This window comes from Cercospora kikuchii, assembly GCF_019650295.1.
Source record: "Cercospora kikuchii DNA, contig_00006, whole genome shotgun sequence".
Classification (NCBI taxonomy): Eukaryota; Fungi; Ascomycota; class Dothideomycetes; order Mycosphaerellales; family Mycosphaerellaceae; genus Cercospora; species Cercospora kikuchii.
The window spans coordinates 1,077,331-1,096,679 of NW_025408587.1; the positions used below are offsets into that span (position 1 = coordinate 1,077,331).

At 52.5% G+C, this 19,349-nt stretch overlaps 6 protein-coding genes across 6 annotated transcripts; 3 read left to right on the top strand and 3 right to left on the bottom strand.

Moving 5' to 3' along the window:
• Window positions 1-466: 466 nt before the first annotated feature.
• CKM354_000934400 (uncharacterized protein) lies at window positions 467-3,114 on the top strand (the record flags this gene model as incomplete). The annotated part of the gene is made up of 3 exons (XM_044804761.1): window positions 467-594; window positions 643-1,025; window positions 1,118-3,114. The coding sequence occupies 3 exons, from the start codon at window positions 467-469 to the stop codon at window positions 3,112-3,114; spliced, it is 2,508 nt and encodes an 835-aa protein (XP_044660696.1).
• Window positions 3,115-3,738: 624 nt separating this feature from the next.
• CKM354_000934500 (uncharacterized protein) lies at window positions 3,739-6,346 on the top strand (the record flags this gene model as incomplete). The annotated part of the gene is made up of 2 exons (XM_044804762.1): window positions 3,739-3,977; window positions 4,027-6,346. 2 exons carry the CDS (start codon window positions 3,739-3,741, stop codon window positions 6,344-6,346), a joined length of 2,559 nt encoding a protein of 852 aa, XP_044660697.1.
• A 91-nt stretch (window positions 6,347-6,437) lies between these two features.
• On the bottom strand, window positions 6,438-8,341 carry CKM354_000934600 (uncharacterized protein; the record flags this gene model as incomplete). Its single annotated transcript, XM_044804763.1, has 2 exons — window positions 6,438-8,213; window positions 8,267-8,341. 2 exons carry the CDS (start codon window positions 8,339-8,341, stop codon window positions 6,438-6,440), a joined length of 1,851 nt encoding a protein of 616 aa, XP_044660698.1.
• Window positions 8,342-9,806: 1,465 nt separating this feature from the next.
• On the bottom strand, window positions 9,807-12,232 carry CKM354_000934700 (uncharacterized protein; the record flags this gene model as incomplete). Its single annotated transcript, XM_044804764.1, has 4 exons — window positions 9,807-10,265; window positions 10,323-11,069; window positions 11,132-11,299; window positions 11,360-12,232. 4 exons carry the CDS (start codon window positions 12,230-12,232, stop codon window positions 9,807-9,809), a joined length of 2,247 nt encoding a protein of 748 aa, XP_044660699.1.
• A 3,019-nt stretch (window positions 12,233-15,251) lies between these two features.
• On the bottom strand, window positions 15,252-17,620 carry CKM354_000934800 (uncharacterized protein; the record flags this gene model as incomplete). Its single annotated transcript, XM_044804765.1, has 3 exons — window positions 15,252-17,065; window positions 17,117-17,318; window positions 17,372-17,620. 3 exons carry the CDS (start codon window positions 17,618-17,620, stop codon window positions 15,252-15,254), a joined length of 2,265 nt encoding a protein of 754 aa, XP_044660700.1.
• A 191-nt stretch (window positions 17,621-17,811) lies between these two features.
• CKM354_000934900 (uncharacterized protein) lies at window positions 17,812-19,187 on the top strand (the record flags this gene model as incomplete). The annotated part of the gene is made up of 2 exons (XM_044804766.1): window positions 17,812-18,145; window positions 18,202-19,187. 2 exons carry the CDS (start codon window positions 17,812-17,814, stop codon window positions 19,185-19,187), a joined length of 1,320 nt encoding a protein of 439 aa, XP_044660701.1.
• Window positions 19,188-19,349: the final 162 nt, after the last annotated feature.

Genomic DNA, 19,349 nt, shown 5'->3' on the forward strand with positions numbered 1-19,349 from the left:
GTCGCGGCTCAGCGTGGAAACGCTGCTCAATATTCCAACGATGAAATCGTCAATGATGGAGTCGCGGAGGAACAGACGCTCCATGTCTTGGCATCCCACACGATGCGCCACTAGCGCGATGCAGGACGTCACGCGAAACCGCGTTCGACACGGAGCAACACGTCCCTGCCGACCAACCTGGCCATCGCTTCAGCCCACCAAACAGCACCTGCGCGAGGGCTTTGGGCCCTGCCTCGCACCGCGCCGAATACGCCCACAGTGGGCGAAGCGCCGACTATGGCCGCCGACTGCCAAATCTGTCAAGGGAAACAGCATGCCGGCGGAGGCTGAAGACTCGTTTTCGTCTTGTCTTGTACCAGGTCTACTCCACTAGGGTTCACTTGTCGAATACCTTAAGTTCAGCTACTCCCTCCGAGCCACCAGAATTTTCTTCTGTGAGCGCGGTAGCTTACAATTGACTGCGACAATGGCAGAGGCAATACAGTCTCGTGAAATATCTCAAGGCTGGAGCTTCAAGCAGACAAGCAAAGACAAATGGTACCCGGTCGCTAAAGTCCCGACGAACATACATCTCGACCTTCTGGACAACAAGCTGTGTGTTCTATGCAGAGCCTTTCCCGACTTCCGCTGATTGTGCGGCAGGATCGAGGATCCATTCCTTGGATTTAACGAGTTGAAGTGTCAATGGGTCAATGAGGAATCATGGACATACAAAGTCCAGCTACCAGCAGTTCCGCAAGCTCAACCGGGTGCTCGTCATGTATTGGCATTCGATGGCTTGGACACATATGCAATTGTCAAACTCAATGATCAAGTCATACTAGAAAGCAGCAATATGTGGATCATGCATCGTGTCGATGTTACAGAAAAGTTGCCCAAGGACCAGGAGAGTACTCTTGAAATTGAATTCAAGTCGGCGTATGTCGAGTCTCGGAAGATTAAAGACGCACATCCTGAGCACAAATGGGTCGGCTTCAATGGCGATATGGCTCGTTTGGCTGTGAGAAAAGCACAGTATCATTATGGTAAGCAATATGATCAGCGACACCTCGCCTACATGAGCAGAATAATTGCAGATGAAGACGCCGTGAGATCTGCACATTCTAACCATTTCTAGGCTGGGATTGGGGACCAGTACTGTCGCCTTGCGGACCATGGAGGTCTGTCCGCCTCGAAACTTATCATGCTCGGGTTGAAGATCTCAGGGTAGACTACGATCTCGAACTGGCAGACAGGAAAGTGAGCGGGCACATCACCGCCTTCATTGATGGCGCCTCTGGACAACACGTGGACTTCAGGATCGCTCTTGGGGATAAGCTAGTCTTCGAGGATACTGCAGCGATCGACTCCAAGCGGCAAGCTCAGCTGAGCTTCGTCGTGCAAGGTGCTGAATTGTGGTGGCCGCACGGATATGGCGCACAACCACTTTATACTGTCACTGCGACCATCAGGCAGGACAAGATTGCTGTCCACACTCTGAGCAAGCGGACCGGCTTTCGGCGCGCTGAGCTTATCCAAGAACCAGATGAGGTTGGCAAGACGTTCTTTTTCCGCGTCAATGGAGTCGATGTCTTTTGCGGCGGCTCTGACTGGATCCCAGCTGACAATTTCACTCCTCGAATCACAAGAGAGAAGTATCGCAAATGGTTGCAGATGATGGTCGACGGGTATCAGACAATGATCCGCATCTGGGGAGGTGGCATTTGGGAAGAAGACGCATTCTATGAGTTGGCCGATGAGCTCGGTGTTCTCATTTGGCACGATTTTATGTTCGGTTGCGGCAACTACCCGGCGTTCCCTGAGATTCTGGAGTCCATCGAAGCCGAATGCGTCTGCCAGACAAAACGACTGCGGCATCACCCATCGATAGTGATATACGCCGGCAACAACGAGGATTATCAGGTACAAGAACAGATGGGATTGACCTACAACTATGAGGATAAAGACCCTCAGAGCTGGTTGAAGACCGATTTCCCGGCACGCTACATCTACGAGAAGCTACTGCCTGACGTGGTAGCGGCCAACGCGCCTCATGTGCCTTACCATCCCGGATCGCCATGGGGTGACGGTAAGCCTACTACAGACCGCACCGTTGGAGACATGCACCAGTGGAACGTATGGCACGGCACGCAAGAGAAGTACCAGATCTTCGACACTCTCGGTGGTCGCTTCAACAGCGAATTCGGCATGGAAGCTTTCCCACACATCGACACCATCAAGTGGTACGTGACGGATCCGACACAGCTCTACCCTCAAAGTCAGATGCTTGACCACCACAACAAAGCCGATGGCCATGAGAGGCGAATCGCCACCTACCTCGTAGAGAACTTCCGAACGGAAACAGATCTGGAAAAGTATATTCACCTGACGCAGCTGAGTCAGGCAGAGGCGCTCATGTTCGGGTACCGCGGCTGGCGACAGCAGTGGGGTCAGAAGCGATTCTGCGGCGGGGCTCTGCTGTGGCAGCTGAACGACTGCTGGCCAGTCACATCGTGGTCCATTGTCGACTATTTTCTGAGGAAGAAGCCCGCTTACTACGCGGTGAGGAGAGTATTGGCGCCAATCGCAGTGGCTGTCAAGCGAGCGCATCATGATTGGAGTGTTGTGCATGCCCGACCAGCCAAGGCCTTGGACTACGAGTGCTGGGTATCCAGCTCACGGACTGAAGAGGTCAAGGCGACAGTCGAGTTGCGCTTCATTAGCATTGCTACTGGTAAGGAGATCAAAGAGGCCGTTGTGCGCGACGTCACTATCGTGGCAAACGGCACAACCGATATTGTCAAGGGCACAATTCACAACGACCAGGAAGAGCCACATGTTCTTGCTGCCCGGATCTCCGTGGATGGCACAGTCGTCAGCCGAGATGTTGATTGGCCACAGCCTCTCAAGTATCTTGACTTTTCCGACAGGGGCGTCGAAGTCAAGCCATCGGGAGACAAGATTACCATCAAGGCTGCAAGACCTACGAAAGGCCTAGTCTTCGAGGAACGGGAAGGCGTATTGGTGAACGACAGCGCTATCGATGTTGTTCCAGGGGATGACCAAGTCGTGAGTGTCACGGGCTTGAGAGCGAACGACGCTCCGTTAAAATGGACATATCTTGGTGCGGCGTAAGATTATAGATCCCAGATGCATGCACGCCCAGTGGTCCCGTTGTTGTTCATCAGCAGAAAGCGTGGCACGACAGGGATCTAGAGATGGTTGCCGCAGCTTCGGGAACCCGTTCGATGTAGCACAATCGTATGTAGTACGACAGTCACGTTCTTGGGAACTGGTAGTCTACCTTGAACGAGGCGCTGGCACGTTCCGTGATATGTGATGGTGACATTAAGCGCAAAGCCTCGTGCCATAGCCGATCGCGCCGTCGAAGCGCTTCCGATCCTTGTCTCGCGCCGTCTGCTCGGTGCTGCATGACGCGGGGTGCACCTGTTCACACCACCAAATATAATCGACCGGGGTCTCGATCCAAACTGCATCCTTCAACGACACCAGGTTATGTGCTGTTCGCGCCGCTCGCGACCATGTGGACCTAACCGCCATGCCATACGATCTGAGCAACTCGAGTCACTCACAATTTTCCGCCACTTCACGAAGAATTCGAGAGATGGGCTGAGCATCTTTCAGGAGATTGGCTGTGCAAACGAATGAATCGGATCGGAGTAATTGGCGAGAATCTCAGGAGAGAAGACCGGGAAAATGAGCATCTGAGATCGCTCTGAACTAGAGAAGAACCTTACCATGTACAACACGTTCCAGATTACCACCGCTTCGAGCTCTGCAGAGCAAGGCGAAAGCGGCAAAAGCGGCCGTCCAAATGCGGCCTCCAGACGCATCTCCACAAGCAATGCGTGTGTTGAGTGCAGACGACGCAAGATCCGGTGCGATGGTCTCCAACCTTGTGCTCAGTGCCAGTGGTATCAGCATCCGGAGCAGTGCGTTTATGCAAAACCCGTACAGAGAGTCGTGCCATCAAGAAAGTATGTGATGAGACTGTCCTTATATTATGTCAGCTGACAAGAAATGTAGACTAGTGGAGAAACTGCAGTCGCAGGTCGAGCAGTATCATGCAGTCTTTGCAAGGCTCTTCCCGGGCAAAGACGTCGAAGACTTTGTATCTCTGCCCAGAGCTGAACTCATCGATATGGCCGTGACACTACCAGCAGCTAGTACATCGCCCAGTCAGGCTCCAGATCGCCTTCTTGCAAAATCAGAGTCTGTCAAGAAATCCGAGGGAGCTGACAGCCTCGACGCACTCGAACAAGCTCCGGAGCAGGACCCTAATACCGACGAAGCAAAACGACTACGAGACAAGATCCAGGGCATTTCTGATGACATCAACGGACTGTCGTTGTCTATTGACAGAGCCTCGTCTTATGTGGGAGTATCAAGCATCAACGCGGCAATGAAGGTCATCTTCAAGACTGCTCCTATGGCTCGGCCTTTCATCGCACAAGCACAAGCAGAAACTGCAGCACCGAGTCGTAGCTCCACGCCACCAACTTATGATCGCGACCCAGACCCGCAAGAGTTACCGCCGGCGGATGAAGGAAACAGACTAATTGACTCATATTTCGCTCATGTACATGTTCTCATGCCCATGATTGAGGAAGATTCCTTTCGGCACAGTTATCTGTATGGATCGCGGCGAGATTCATCCTGGCTGTGTCTGCTCAATATGGTTTTGGCACTCGGATCATTAGCTAGTACAACTTGTACAAACGAAGACCACATGGTGTACTACCAACGAGCACGGAAGCACATGGAAGTGGAGACGTTTGGCAGTGGTAGCTTGTTCACTTTACAAGCTTTCGCACTGCTTAGCGGTTACTACTTGCACTGGCTAAACAGACCGAACGAGGCCAATGGCATCATGGGTGCAACTCTCCGCATGGCGACAGCTCACGGACTGCATAGAGAGTATAGCGAAAGTCGGAGAAACGAAACTCTAGCGGGTGGCAACGTGGTTTTGAGCAATTCCGAAGTTCCAGTAGAGATACGGAGAAGAACATGGTGGAGCCTCTACGTTCTTGACTCGTGGGCTTCTATCACAACAGGAAGACCATCGCTTGGAAGAACTGGAGACGGCATCACTATCGAAAACCCGCGGATACCCGAGCAGATGAACAACGCTCAATACCTGAAGTCTTTAACGCTATTGCCGATTATCCACAACATCCCCTTTTGCAAGATCGCAACCAAAGTACAAGATATTCTGGCTGCTCAATCCAACATCGGTTTCGAAGCACTTTTTGCGCTGGACGCAGAGCTCGAGAAATGGCACGATGACCTACCACCCATGCTCCGAGATGTCGTGGAGCGGCCTCCTCTCCGCAAACGCCATAGCTCGACTGCTGGCGACCACAAGGTCTCGCCCAGGTCCGGATACACACAGTCCACAGGCAAGAGCACAATCGACTTCTCACAGCCTCCGGATCGTGATCGAACTGTATGTCCCGAGGTCTTGAAAACGCCACGAGCAATCATGCGTTGGCGTTACCAGAACCTCAAAATCCTGATGCATCGGCCGATCCTGCTGGCAACAGCACTCCGCAGAACTCCGTGGTCGAACATGTCAGCGGAAGAGAGACTGGCAGTGGGTCGATGTCGGATTGTCGCGAGTCAAACGATATCAGATATCGTCGCGACTTGTCAAGAGAATCTGATCGCTGGATGGAATGCAGTGTGGATGATGTACCAGGCAGTGATGATCCCACTGGTCTCGCTTTTCTCCGTCCTGGCTTTGCCGCCGAATGGATCGACAGCGGCCGAGAGCCCATTGCTGACTCCAGGAAGTCATGGAGGGACTACCGCCACTCCTGGAAGTGATGATGACCTGGAAAGCTGGAAAAGAGATGTTGAAAAGACCATTCCGTTCTTTGACAAAATGCAGCGGTGGTCTGTTGCTGCTAGTAAGAGTCGAGACGTTGTGCAGCGACTGTACGACGCGACAAAATATGTGGCAGAACACAACGCGCAATACCATCAACAACAACAGGATCTACTGCAGCGGAGAATGTCGCTTGTGCTGCCTGTCACGCAAACTGAAGCAGAGACAGCACAACGACCCGACGCGCAAACAGATGCCGGTTCTTCCCACGATGCCTTCGCCGCGGCACAAGGCGTGTTTCCTGCCCAGCCACAATATGGCCTCATGCAACCCGGGTGGACTCTCAGTCCCGGACTCACTGGTGAGGCGGCTGTGAACCAATTCTGGGACGAAATGATGTGGGATACATTCCCCACAGACATGCCGGATACTTCCAATTTTGTCGATGGAATGGGCCAGGATGACTGGTGGCCGCAGCAGCAGGACTGGACGCAGTGGCCCGGTGGTTCACAAATGTAGAATTGCAAGCCCCAGTCGAATACAGCAGCTGCATCTTTGTACAGATACTCGAATAAATCGTGTCAGGAATGTGAGATTCGATTTGTGCCGTTCATGCCATGATTGTTTCCCATCCATTCTGGATCATGACATCCAGCCAGTAGACGTCCTGCTGTCCAGCGTCTATTCTTCTCCACGTCTCTTGCACAATGTCGATGCATACGCGAATGGGTTTCGGAGGTAGCAATCTCAAACAGCTGGTTAGGCGATCGAGGACCATTTTCCGCATCATGGCCACTTCTGCAAAGTGCGAATCGATCCCTTCATCATCCTCGTTTATGCTTTCTGCTCCATCAACGTTGTTATCTGTATTCTTGGGCGTCTCGCATATAAGCTCCGACGAAAGAACCACGAGAAGGAAAGGCTGAAAGTCTCGTGTGCCGGACTCCAGAGGCATAGTCTCGAGTAGCCGTAGGGCTTCGAGAGCGAATTGTGTGAGCCATCTGCTCCTTCTGCTCGTCGCTTCTGGAGTCTGCTCTCCTGAGATGAGCATCGCAAGTGCAGTGCTATCCTCTTCCAGAAGCCTCTCAGAGAGGGTATCGGGGAAGACGCGGTAAAGTTGAAGTAAGCCAGCGTAGCGATACAGCTCGGCGAGAGTAGTGAGATGCCACACAGGAGTTTCGGCGTCGTCAGGCTGAACAATGCTGTCCACGTCTGGGTGCCGGCACGCCAAAAGTCGATTCTCTAACTCCCGTGCGTGTACCAGGTCTTGGTTCAGTTGATGCACATAAGTTTGTGTGACGAAATTTTGCTGTTGGTGCCGTACCCTGTGTCCCCGTACAAGTCGACCGATATCTGCCACGATTTGTATTGCATCGCGAGCGACTCCTGTCCATGGATGAGCGATGTGTTTTGCAGGCTGGAATGTGAGCAAAGGCCCGAGCGGCGTTGTGCATGGCCGGATAGCTTTGCTATCTGCGACAAAAGAAAGAAGCATTTCCCAGAAGACCATGGCCTCGCGAAAGAAATTGAAGCTATTGAGATTGACTTCATGCTGTACGAGTTCGCCGGTTGACGCCATACTGTCAATGCGATCCCTCATCATGGAGTAGAAATCGAGGCCGAGATCTTTGGCATCATGCCAATTACCTGTAGGTCCGAACATCATGAGCGCAAGCAGTGCTTTGCTGTCAAGTTGAGGTTGACTGAAGATTAGTTCCATGGCTTGCTGACGAAGCTTCTTGCCCAGCTTGTTGAATCGCGGGTGGACTTCATTCAAACATGCGGCTGCCATACTTTGTGCGGCTAGATTGATGACCAGAGAGTGGCTATGCATGCTGGAGACTACGGATCTGAACGGGTTGCGGTGGTCATCGTAAACGGCATACAGTTTCGAGACGTTCTTGAAGTAGTAGCTCAGTAGCTCGGATGATTGATGCGCCAATGAGGCTTGCGGTCGTGGTACGATCTCCCTTGTATGGGCCCGTAATGACTGGAGCATGTTGCTCGGTTTCGGGGTCTGTACTAATTGCTCGGTCGTGTTCGCATTATTGGTGTCTTCATTTGGCTTGATAAGCTCGGAAAAATCCAAGACGTTGAAGTGTTGATCGGTCATCGTGAAATTATCCCAAATAGGGCTAACAGGCACGGTGTCAGGAACATTGTTTGCCTGCGGTGAAGTCTCTTGCTGGGCGTCAGATTGAGACGTCATCTCCAGCCAGTTTAAGTCGACAGTAGGGCTGGCACTCTCGGTCTGCGGAACGGGGTTCGTCAAGGAGGCGGCACTGGTCGTATCATTTAACCACTTATATTTCTGCACATATCCGGGACACTGCACGCCCAGTCGACTGCAGCGGCCGCAATGTGGTTTGACTTCGTCACATTTGAGCTGCTTTACCATCAACACATTGAAATGACAACGAATTTGTTGCATAGGCTTACATGTTGGGCTTTGCATCGCGAGCAACCACCACGACTCTTCTTGGTCGAACGTCGTTTCGCAACTGCCTCAGGCATGGTTCTTGTGCAAGCACCGGAATTGGATATCGTTGATCACCGCCACCATTAACCCGGATCCTCGCTCGTACAGGGCGCTGTGATCCACAATTTGCTAAAGAGATCTTTCAGTATTGCTGTATGCATCTGAATATCACGGATGATAAGAAGCTTTCAATTTGGTGAAGTCAGCATGGCGGCACGCTATCAGAGAGTGGGAGGTCGAACACGAAAGGCCAGCCGAAAAGGGTAGTCAAATACGAGTATGCAGGTGAGCTGACCATGTCGGTAATAAACTGGGCTGACCACTCGGCTTGAATCCGCGATTAGTCAGCGCGCCAAGCCGTCTACTTGCAAACTTACCTATCTATTCGCAAACGTTTCTCTCTTCTCTCTCTCTACTACTTCTATTTCTACTATATATTACGAGACTAACTTAAGTGCACCCGAGGGTTGAACTATCACGATTAGAACTGGATCCTACGATTAGCGTAATACACGACCACGAGCGATGCAAATTTCGATTGCAGACCACTTTTACATTCAATTCGCTTTGACATATCCTTCTCCGCGGCAAGTCTATCGTTCGGCAACCTTATGTCACCTTCGACAACCCATTACATCTTCTCTACTCTTGCTCCATTTCTACTTATTAAGCTTCCGCTCGAAATTCTTCTCCTCCTCCTATTGATGTTCAGCCAAAGCCACACGAGTCAACTCCCTCCACTCCTCGGGAATGTCGGGATCTTGCATACGGCGGTAGAGTCGAGAGATTTCGACTTGGTTTGGACGGACGATAATGGATGTGGGGCGTGTCGAACAGCGCTCGAATGTGCCATACCAATCGTTAGTCCTTGGCGCAGCGGTTAGCGATAGCGCTGATGAAACCCTCTCGACTGAGCTGTAACAATCCAGGAGCGGAGGCTGACTCCCTTGTGGTGAGATCCCCGCGCCCGACGTTTGAGGGCACTCGCCAGTTGTCTGATGTTGCTGGCCGGTGCCAGGCTTGTCCTCAGTAGTGCATGCAGCTTTTGGTACGCAACTTGACGCTGCCGGCGTGCTGCAGATAGTGCAGTGATTGCCAGTAAGTCAATAGGACCGCAGCATTAGTAGTCTTTCGAAATAGAGAGAGGAAATTGTTCTGCCTGTCTTGGTCTCGTTCTTTCGAACTACTCACACCGCGCACCACGAGAAGGTGCAGGCAAGTCGCGCGGCGATACAGTCAGACTGTACCAGTAGTGCAAAGGGGAATGGTAACACAGTCAGACTGTACGAAGGGCAAGGGGATGGTAATACAGTCAGACTGTACGAAGGGCAAGGGGATGCTAACACAGTCAGACTGTACAGAGTGCAAGAGGATGATAAGACAGTCAGACTGTACAGAGTGCAGGGGAATTTGAAAGACAGTCAGACTGTACAGAGTGCAGGGGAATTTGAAAGACAGTCAGACTGTACAGTCAAGGGGTTGGAAAGACAGTTAGACGGCTCAGTCACGCGACTGAAATGTGTCCGAGTCCCAGCCATACTGCCTGTTAAGCCGCCGAGAAAAGATGCGCAGGATCTGGTGATCGATCATCCTGCTGTGTGGCATATGGAAGATCATCCTTGCGCGCTCGCCAGTGTACCTCGTCGTAGTAAACACACGAGCAGAACCCATTGCGTCACGCATGGCGAAGCCTGCAGCAGCCATGGCTTGTTGGAATTCGATCCATCTCATCTTTTTCGCTGGAGCTTTGCCAGGGGGAGGGAATATAGCCTCGAAAGAGATGTAAGCGTCCCTCGAGACAGTAATCTTGACCGGCGGAGGCGGAGGTGGAACGTTCTGTTGCTGGACGGCTGGAGCTGGCTGGGGAGGAGGCGGCGAAGTGTCACGAGCGGCGCGCTTCTGTTGCTTCTTGGACACCGCTGGCAAGGGAGAGTCCTCGTCGCGATCGCCCCAGTATTTCTGGTCCACATATTCAGCAAGCTCCTTCTCTTGCTTGTACTTTTACTCCTCTTTCACCAGATCGCTTGCTTGCTGGAACGGCTCCCGTTGCTCTTGTATTATCTGTTGCGTCTCGATACTGTCATAATCTGAGAGCAACAGTCGGGCTTGCTCTTCGAGCCCAGGTCTCGATCCCCAGGAAACCTGCACATTCTTCCATAGCTCTTTCCGCTTTAGCTCAATCTTGTCGAACCGTGCCAGATCGCCTTTCGTGCCCTCTGGTTGTTTTGCATTCGCAAACTCCCTCAAGGCTTGACCGGCTGACTTTGACGACTTTGACCATTTGCCTTTCGGCACGGACACGGCCAGGTCGAAGTCGTCCGCCGCTGGCCACCCGTTGTCGATTCGCACATATACTTTGTCGAGCAACGTTACTGCCTGCAGGATTTCATCATATAGCGCCAAGAGGGCCAGTTGGTGGAGCAAGATGTCTGTCATGCGCTCATCTGGCTCGGTTGCACTGTCCAGAGTTTGCTGAAGCAGGTCAAATCGCTGCTGCAGGGCCCCAGACCGAAGAGAGAATAGCGGCTCTCGCGCAAGCCGGTCAATAGTCCACAAAAGGGTATCCTTCGTGAACAGAGCACGTGACGAAAGCTTGCCTTTGATGATGTTGCCTTGTTCATCATATGCGTCCTGAAATCCTCGTGAGCTCCGTACTGTTACCGAAATTAGAGCCCTCTGATGGAGATAGCTTCCATAGCCGCCATAGCGAGCTCTCGTGCAGCTTCTGCCTTGCCCCGGGTAGTTGTTTCGGTTCCAAAGTGGCTGCAAAGCAGTAACAACTTGTCCAGTTTCTGGACAGCGACGCTCGATGATGGCAGGATTACCGTCGCAATGAACTGCCATTCATTGCCCATCTCGAGATTACTGACGAAATGCCTCAGATAATCTGGGTCTGACTGCAGAAAGAGAAGGTTGTCGAGCTCGGTCTGGCGCTGTGCCCGCATACGTTCCGCCACCTCTGTGATTTGGAAGGGCTGTGGTGAAGGGTACAACTGCCGATATGTGTTAGTACATGTAGTGCTCGAGATGCGGGGAGATCTGTGTGAACCCACGACTGCAATAGATGGCCCTTGGTTGATCACATTACCAGCCGCGTGCCTAAGACCGTTGCCGCCGCCCTTGCAGGACTTGTCGTGAAATCGCGACACTTCTTGCATAATTGCCTGCAATCCGTCGAGCAATTCGAGCTGAGCTTCCATGGCCACATAGGCTCTGCCAGAACCGATGTGCTCCAAGGAGTGCAGTTTCGCCGGGTCGAAGTGGAACTTGCCAAACTCTGGCCCTGGGATAGTCGATATTCCTTTTGATGGTATCCCAGCACCACGCAAGCTCAACAGCCGCTTATCCATGTGCCAGGAGCTGCACATTTGTTGCAAGTCGAACCGCAGCCAATCAACACAGAGCTCCTGTACATAACATCGCGAGATAATGAGGTGTGGCACGACCATTTGATGCCGTGTCAGAGTTGCCTGGTTCATATACGGCAGGCGAAGCGGCAGCTTCATCTTGTCATCGTCGCCGGATGTCTGGCCCTTTGTCATTTGGCGTGATTCTCGGTGATCTTCAATATCGCCCAAGAAGCTCCAGTCAGCAGGCATGAATGGCATTGCGGTCTTCAACCATTTCTTCTTCTGGGCACGGTCGGCTTGGAGCCAGTTATGGAGGAAGAGGTCTCCGCACTTCTCGATAGTCTTCTTGAACTCGTCTCTCTTTAAGGCGAGCTTCCAGGTGATGTCCTTAATAAAGATCCTCCGCACCCCGAGATTTGAGTCGCATTGCGACATCACATAGTAAAGTTCTCGCGCATCGAGCCCTCCACAGTTGAAGTGCCCATCGCATACTTCGCAGTTGATTGTCGTAGTCTGCTTCTCGTCGTCGATAACAATGCACTGAGCGCGCACGGCGCTTGAGCTGGTGGCCGCCATGTTGTCGTTGTGTGTGAGTAGAAGGTAAAGCGCGGAAGAAGAATTCCTGGCAATGTTTGTCTTCTCACGCGGCACGCACGCGAGCGCGCGCGCGCGCTTCAAAGTTTAGACCCTGCAGCACAACCGTTGAAGCGCAGACACCGTTGGCCTGGCTGAGTATGTTCCTCTGGGAAGATTTTGAGAATAATGCACTCGTTTTTCATTTGTAGAGCGATCGAGGTTGCCACTTTGAGCTACGGTACGCCCATGGATTGCAACAGGCTGCTTGGACGCGACCGTCACCTCTCACGTCGCTATTGTTGCGCATCTCGAAAGCCTGTTGTCCTGAAATAGATGTTGTCTGGTCGAAGCAGATAGCTGCTGCGGCAACATCTGCAGCGCCTATTGGCTTCGAGTGGGCCCATTGTGCAGGAAACTTGTTCTCGCTTTGTTAAAAGCGGAAAGGCTGCTTGCAAATACTGATTAGACACCGACGCTCGCGTTGTAGGCCTCGATAGAAGCGGAAGCGTTTCAGACCACTCTCGACAATGGCTTTTACTTCTGCTGCAGGCCGGGTTCGACGCTGACAAACGGAATCTCTTTGGCAGTCCCTCGGTACCCAGGCAAGGAGTCAATCGTTTTGTCGAGAAGTATTAGGACAAAAGATCTTGTTAGCTAGGAGCCTTTTCTGCCCACGTGAATCCATTAGCAGAGGTCCTAGGGAGAAATCAACGGTTTCATGCATTACCTTGGCTGCGTAGAAGGCCGCAAATAACCGCGCAACGATTCCTGTGCAGTATGTAGCTATCCCAAAGTAAAGGTATCCCGGGGGATCTCGATGCCATGTCAGGCTGAATCCCTACCCTGTAAGCACGTCTTTCTGCTCCTTGCAAGAGATTCAAGTGTTCAATCCCACGGCGTCCCGTATAGTATATCCGAAGACGCACGATATGCTCAAATCTTTCAATTGTTCATTTGCAATGAAGACGACATCGACAACCATAACAGGCTGTAGGCACATTTCTCTGCGCCGTTCTGGAACTGACTACGATACAGCATAGTCGATGGGGTCTTCCGTGCTCCAGGAGCAGCATCTCTTGTCCGTAGTGTAGTATCTTTCCTCCTCAGTGCAGCATTCCCTTGCCCATAGTGCAGCATGCACGCGCCACAGTGAATATGCCTTGTCTGCAGTGCTATATATCTCGATCTTCCCGTCCTTGTATCGGTACAGTCAAATGTTTTGCCGCGCGACATGCTTGTCGCCTCTTGTGGCGCACTGCACCGACCCCATCCAAGTGAAATCAAGACAGCCATTCCTGGTCCTAGTGGGAAGTCATGAAGTGATCATGAATGCTTCGTGCGACGTGCTGACTCTTGTTGCAGCAGGAGTTGTCTGCTGTCAGGAGGGCGTGCTGTGCGAGAGCATGCCAAGTCTGAGGCACTTTACACGACGGTTCGTTGAATGTGTGGCATGCGATGTAGTGGGTAATAACGGACGATGTCGAGCCATGCTGCGAATAAGGAGGCGCGAAGTGGTTCTGGACGGTAAGTCGAGGGTGGTGTTGATCCTACAGTGATTGGGTGGATGGTGTCTCAGCAGATGTTTCAAGACCGAATTTCGCACGAGGAAGTCGCAAGTTTCGCTGCTGGCTTGAGGCACACTTCTGGGAAAGTTGGCCAACAGAACAACAGCTGACACAAATACAGAACGACTTCGATGACATGTCAGAGCAAACACGGACGCTGCGCGCTCATATCATTGATTTTCAAGAACATCAAGAGACCGAGATGACAATGTTCGAATGGCCAGCAAGTTGGAGTGGCGCAAAGTCAGTCGACATATGGTTTAACACGCTACGCAACGCCAATATCTCATCGGTCACATGCTGGCCGGTGGAACCCTAGCTGAACCACGACTTTCGTATCTTCGGGCTATGCAGCAAGACGTTGGTACATAGATGCTGTGCTCCTGACAAGCCTGGGTACAGTACGAGTGAGGATGGCGGGCCGGCTATCAATAATGGATTTTTCAGTTCATTGTATGCTATTCGAAATTGGTTGCTATATGACTGAAGTCTTGCCTTTTGAATGGAATCGTGCCTCGTGTTGTCCTCAAGGTCTTTCGTCTTCCGACAGGACTTCGCTGCAGATTTCAGGACCAGATATTCATATTGCTATTATGTGATCTTCTGGACGTCCAAGAGACCGAGACCCAGGTTCTTGCTCGAATGTAACACCGCAGTGGATGACCGCAGTGCCAGCGTCTGAAAGCAAGTCGCAATGCTGCATCGTTAGACTTGCAAGACCTCGCAACGTAGCCTGTCGCAACAATCCCTGTTCTGACAGTGAAGCAGGACCCCGAGTGTCAAAGAATCGAGGCTGGACAGCTGGAAGGTGGAATCAGGATCTCGGATGTCTGCTTTCCAAGGCTCCACCAATGTCGTGCTCGTAGTCGATTCTGTAGCCCTTTGTGGGCTGGCTAACTGTAGTACATCAGCGGAGTTGTCTTGCACTTGTTTGTTGTAAGGAAGCGAGCCTAGAACTGCATCGTCATCAGCAAAAGAGGATGCATCGGATAGTGGACTCACCGACCACAGAGCGCGTTGCGAGATGATAAAGAGCCATGCGAATGAGGAGAGATCTTGGCTCTGTTTGTTCTCAAACAGGTTCGTAGCCAGCACCACGGACAGGTGTCTCTCATAGCTGGCCGGACAACAGTCAGACTGTTGTGTGCAGGGGGGCCAATAGTCAGACTATTGTGTGCAGGGTAGAAGTCAACAGTCAGACTGTTGTGTGTAGGGGAGCCAATAGTCAGACTATTGTGTGCAGGGTGGAAGTCAACAGTCAGACTGTTGTGTGGAAGAGGGGATCAACAGTCAGACTGTTGTGGGCAGGGAAGTGAAATATGTCAGCCAGGCTGAAGCAAGGGGGGAGATAGACAGTCAGACTGTCAGAAGGGATGTGGAATAATCAAGTCAGCAGGTGTTGGTCAGACCAACACAACAGGAAGCGGGGAGCAGTTGGGAAGCGGAGGACCATCTTACAACTCAGGCCACCCACCAAGGAGTTCAGCCTCAGACAAGCGAGTCATCCGCTGAAGAACAGCGGTGAGGGCTTGCTTCGGCCGAATGTTGTCGCCGTGGGATGGGAAGGTCTCCATGTCCCAGTATCTCGGACAAGCTTCGATCAAGAATTCTGGAGGGACTGCGGTCGCCATAGACAATGTTGTCTTGCCACTGGTAGACGTGGCGACGGACTCGTAGATGCAGAAGTTGCCGGATGCTTCAGACGGCAACCTGTCGTGGAAAAGCACCTCTGCTGCGACGCCTCCTCTCAGGGTCAGATATTTGTCCTCTGGCTTGGCGTCCTGCTTGTCCTTCTTGTCCTTCTTCGACGAATCCTCTCCTCCGACTTTGAGGCGAAAGGCCGATCGCCGAAAGTAGCCGAGGCATAGAGCGCGCGTGATTGTAGTATAATAGTTGGGATCGTTTGACCAAAGCGAATTGATCTTGATTCCCGCCTTCACCATTGTACGGGTCATGCGAACGCGCGCTTTGTCAGCCATTCGCATAACATTGAGGCGGAGCCAATTGCGGGAGCAGAACTGGGTGCCATCGTCCTCGCTAGGCCTCAATCTCCATTCCGTATAGACGTCTAGAAGCGTCATGAACGCGCCACGCTTGTTGATGAGTCTGCGCTTGGCGTTGTCATATTGCCCAGTGACATGATAATCGCCAGGCCTCGACAGGAATGGAGAGCGTCCCTCAGTGGCCTCGAGCATAGCCAAGATAGATAACATCTGACCGGAACAGCCGAGGTGATAGCTCTGGAGGAGGATCCTTGCGTGATGAGGCTCTACCGATAGCGTAACAGCTTGTTCCCCGAGCTTCGTAAGCTTGCCGTTGACGTCGATGAAGTCCAGGTGGTAGAGCTCCTCCAGAGCACGCATCATAGTCTCCATAGCTGGCGGCTCAAGCAAATTGAACGCCAAAGGGTTCTTGCCAAGCGCGTAGAGCGTCATCATAGAGCTGGCCGTATCAGAGACCGACATGCTAGCCGGGCTGCGTTGAGGTTGTTGCAGAAGCCAGGTAGCTTCGGTGCACATCCGGTAGACTTTGCCTGGCCGAGTGCGACCTGCTCGGCCAGCGCGCTGCTGAGCAGACTGCCGACTAACTGGGCCAACGAACAAGATATCTTTCATTGTGCGCGGATTGTAGACTTTGAAAGTCTGTTGTAAGCTGTCAACGACAAAAGTCACATCCGGGATCGTCAATGATGTTTCGGCAAGATTTGTCGCCGCGATGCAAAGCCGACCACGGCCATCTTTGCGGGTTGGCGCGAGGGCACGCACTGCGTTCTCTTGATCGGTGTGCGACAAATGGCCATGCAACTCGAGGAACTGGATCGATCTGTCCTCGTCGTAGCCTCTGAGCTTCAATGCAGCTGTCCTGATGACGTCGCGACACTGTCGTTCGCCGGCTACGAACACCAGAATAGTGCCGGTCTCTTCGTGGCAATGGATGTCCAATATAGTCTGCGCGATCATGTCCGTCACGTCATAATCCTTCTGGCCTAACCTGAGATCCGGCAGGTAGAATATTTCGGTGGGATATGTGACTCCGGGCACTGTCTGTACAATGGATTTGCCGGCGAAGAAATTCGCAAACAGTGCCGTAGTCAATGTTGCCGACATGATTACCAGACGGAAGTTTGGGCGCTTGCCACCCACAACCACATCTCGAAGTATAGCGAGCGCGATGTCAGTGTTGGCTGTGCGGTCGTGGGCTTCGTCGATAACCATTGCCGCATACTTGCTCACACCTTGATCTTGCTTGAGCAGGTTAATAAGCATGCCTAGGAGTGCAAGTTAGTCGGGTCCGTATATACAGAGCAAAGATCACGAACCGTCTGTCACGAACGTCATGCCGGTCTTGTTCGACTTTGTGTCGAGATTGCGCACCTTGATGCCGACTTCCGCACCCAAACCGACGTCAAGTTCTTTGGCGACGCGTTCGGCACACGCGATGGTGGGAAGTCGGCGGGGCTGACCCACAAGAATCTGCTGCTCGTTCTTCTGAAGGTGACCAACGCCACAAGCGAAATATAGCTAGAGAAAGGTGAGTCGCGCGTCTACCTGATAAGTCTTTGGGATGTTCGTACCCAGGCGGGCACTTGGGTAGTCTTGCCACTACCAGTAGCTCCTGTCAAGATGACAACCGTGTTGTCCTTGATATAATTAAGAAAGGTCTGGCAATGGTCGCCAGCTTGCATGGGCAAGGTCCTGCGATCTGCTAGCAGGACCTTGTGCTGTGCGGAGAATACTTGACCAGACAGAGGATTTGTAGTGGCATCCTCTGCCTCGCGCACCTTCGTTTGTGTCGCCTCGTGTGGTTTCCAGATGAGCGCCATTGTGTCGCTGTTGTCCTCGTCGCGTGTTGAAGTTGTTCAAGTAGCTTGGAGAAATTTTCAGAAGAACTTCCACAGCAGACGCGAAAAACGCGCTAGCGTTAGCGCGGTTGCCCTCTCGCCCGTTTGCCAAAATCTACCGCGACGCTGAGCTCAATATATCACTTTCCTACACCACAGCGACGACGAGAAAGATGGCGACCAACAGTACACACACCGCGAAGAAATGTGCGCACCCGCGCTTTAGGCGTGGCTGCCCTGCGTGCGAAACCGCCGACCTGGAGCGACAATTCGCGACGGCGAAGAATCTTTATGATCAAGCCTTTGCGAGAACCGATCGTCTTGACCAAGAGCTGCGCCCTCTCGTGAACAAGGCGTCGACCTCTAACGAAGAGAAGATGGATATTTTGGCGTTGCAGGAAGCCTATACACAGGCGGCAACGGAGAGAGACCAGCTCGAGACAAGGACTCGTAATATATTCGAAGCGGTGAAGGAAGCACGTACCAATGAAGTGTCCGCTACCAAGGGTGAGTCTCTCCTTCGGTATTACTTTGAGCGTCTGCTGTGGCTGACCATTTCGTAGATGCAGGTCCCGAGTGCTACGAGCAGCTCGCACAAGAATGGTATGAGGACTTCGAGCAGCGATATGTCGATATGGTCGGTGGTGGAATGACGAAGTGTCCGGAGAGACCCATATATCGACCACAGCGAGATGGCCTCCATGGCAACACGATTTCGATGGCACGAGAACTGGACAACATCCGCGCAAGTAAAGACCACCGTCTTGACAATCCGATTGGGCTTCAGCTTGCCATCAATATTCTGCGAGATACAGGCATATCGGTTGACGACATGCCGGGCAGGGCTGGAGAGCCAGCACTAATGTCTGTTGGCTCCGTCGTCGATTCGCTGGGCACGCCGCTTATCAAACAGTGCCACGACCAAGATCTGACTCCAGTAGCTGCTGCTCCGACACTGGATATGTCGAAAATGAAGCTCGAGGGCTCATGGGCAGATGATGCTGAGAACTCCGCTTCTGAAAGCCTGGACAGTCCTCCTCCTCGTGTGTTCCCTGCGCCCAAATACGAAACTGAGGAAGAGATGCGCCGCGAGCAAAACAGGGACTATGCTTCGAGCACCATGAGCAAAGAGGACGAAGATTTATTTTGCAAGCCCAATGCTTACGGCACTCATATGGCACACACTGTCGGTTTCTTCGCCGGTCACTCGGACCCTCTTTCATGGGGATACGCCAACCAGACGAAAGAGCAGCAAACGCCTGCTTGGTCTAAAGGTACCCGCGACTGGAAGGGTTTCACGGACTGGTTCCAGCAAGAGAAGCTGGACGCCCAAGCCAAGAACAAGAGGTTCTTGAGAGATGTGCTGATCAAGCACCGTGCCGACCGCCTGGACGTTACGGATAAGGTCACCAGAGGTGTCGCTGCCTGGAGGACTTCTGGCCAACCCCACAAGGTCGCGGATACCCACACGTCTAACCCACCAAGTGGCCCGAAGTCCAGCTACGCTGCCGATTTCGACAAACAGGACATCAGGCTTGCCATGTCTTGAGTTGCTTGATCGCTCTCTCCTTTCGCTTCATTCTTTTTCGCACAGGCCATGGCCAGTGTCACATCTCTTTCTTTCCCGCGACAGTCTGACTGTTGACTCTCCCTTGCACCCGACAGTCTGACTGTTGACTCTCCCTTGCACCCGACAGTCTGACTGTTGACT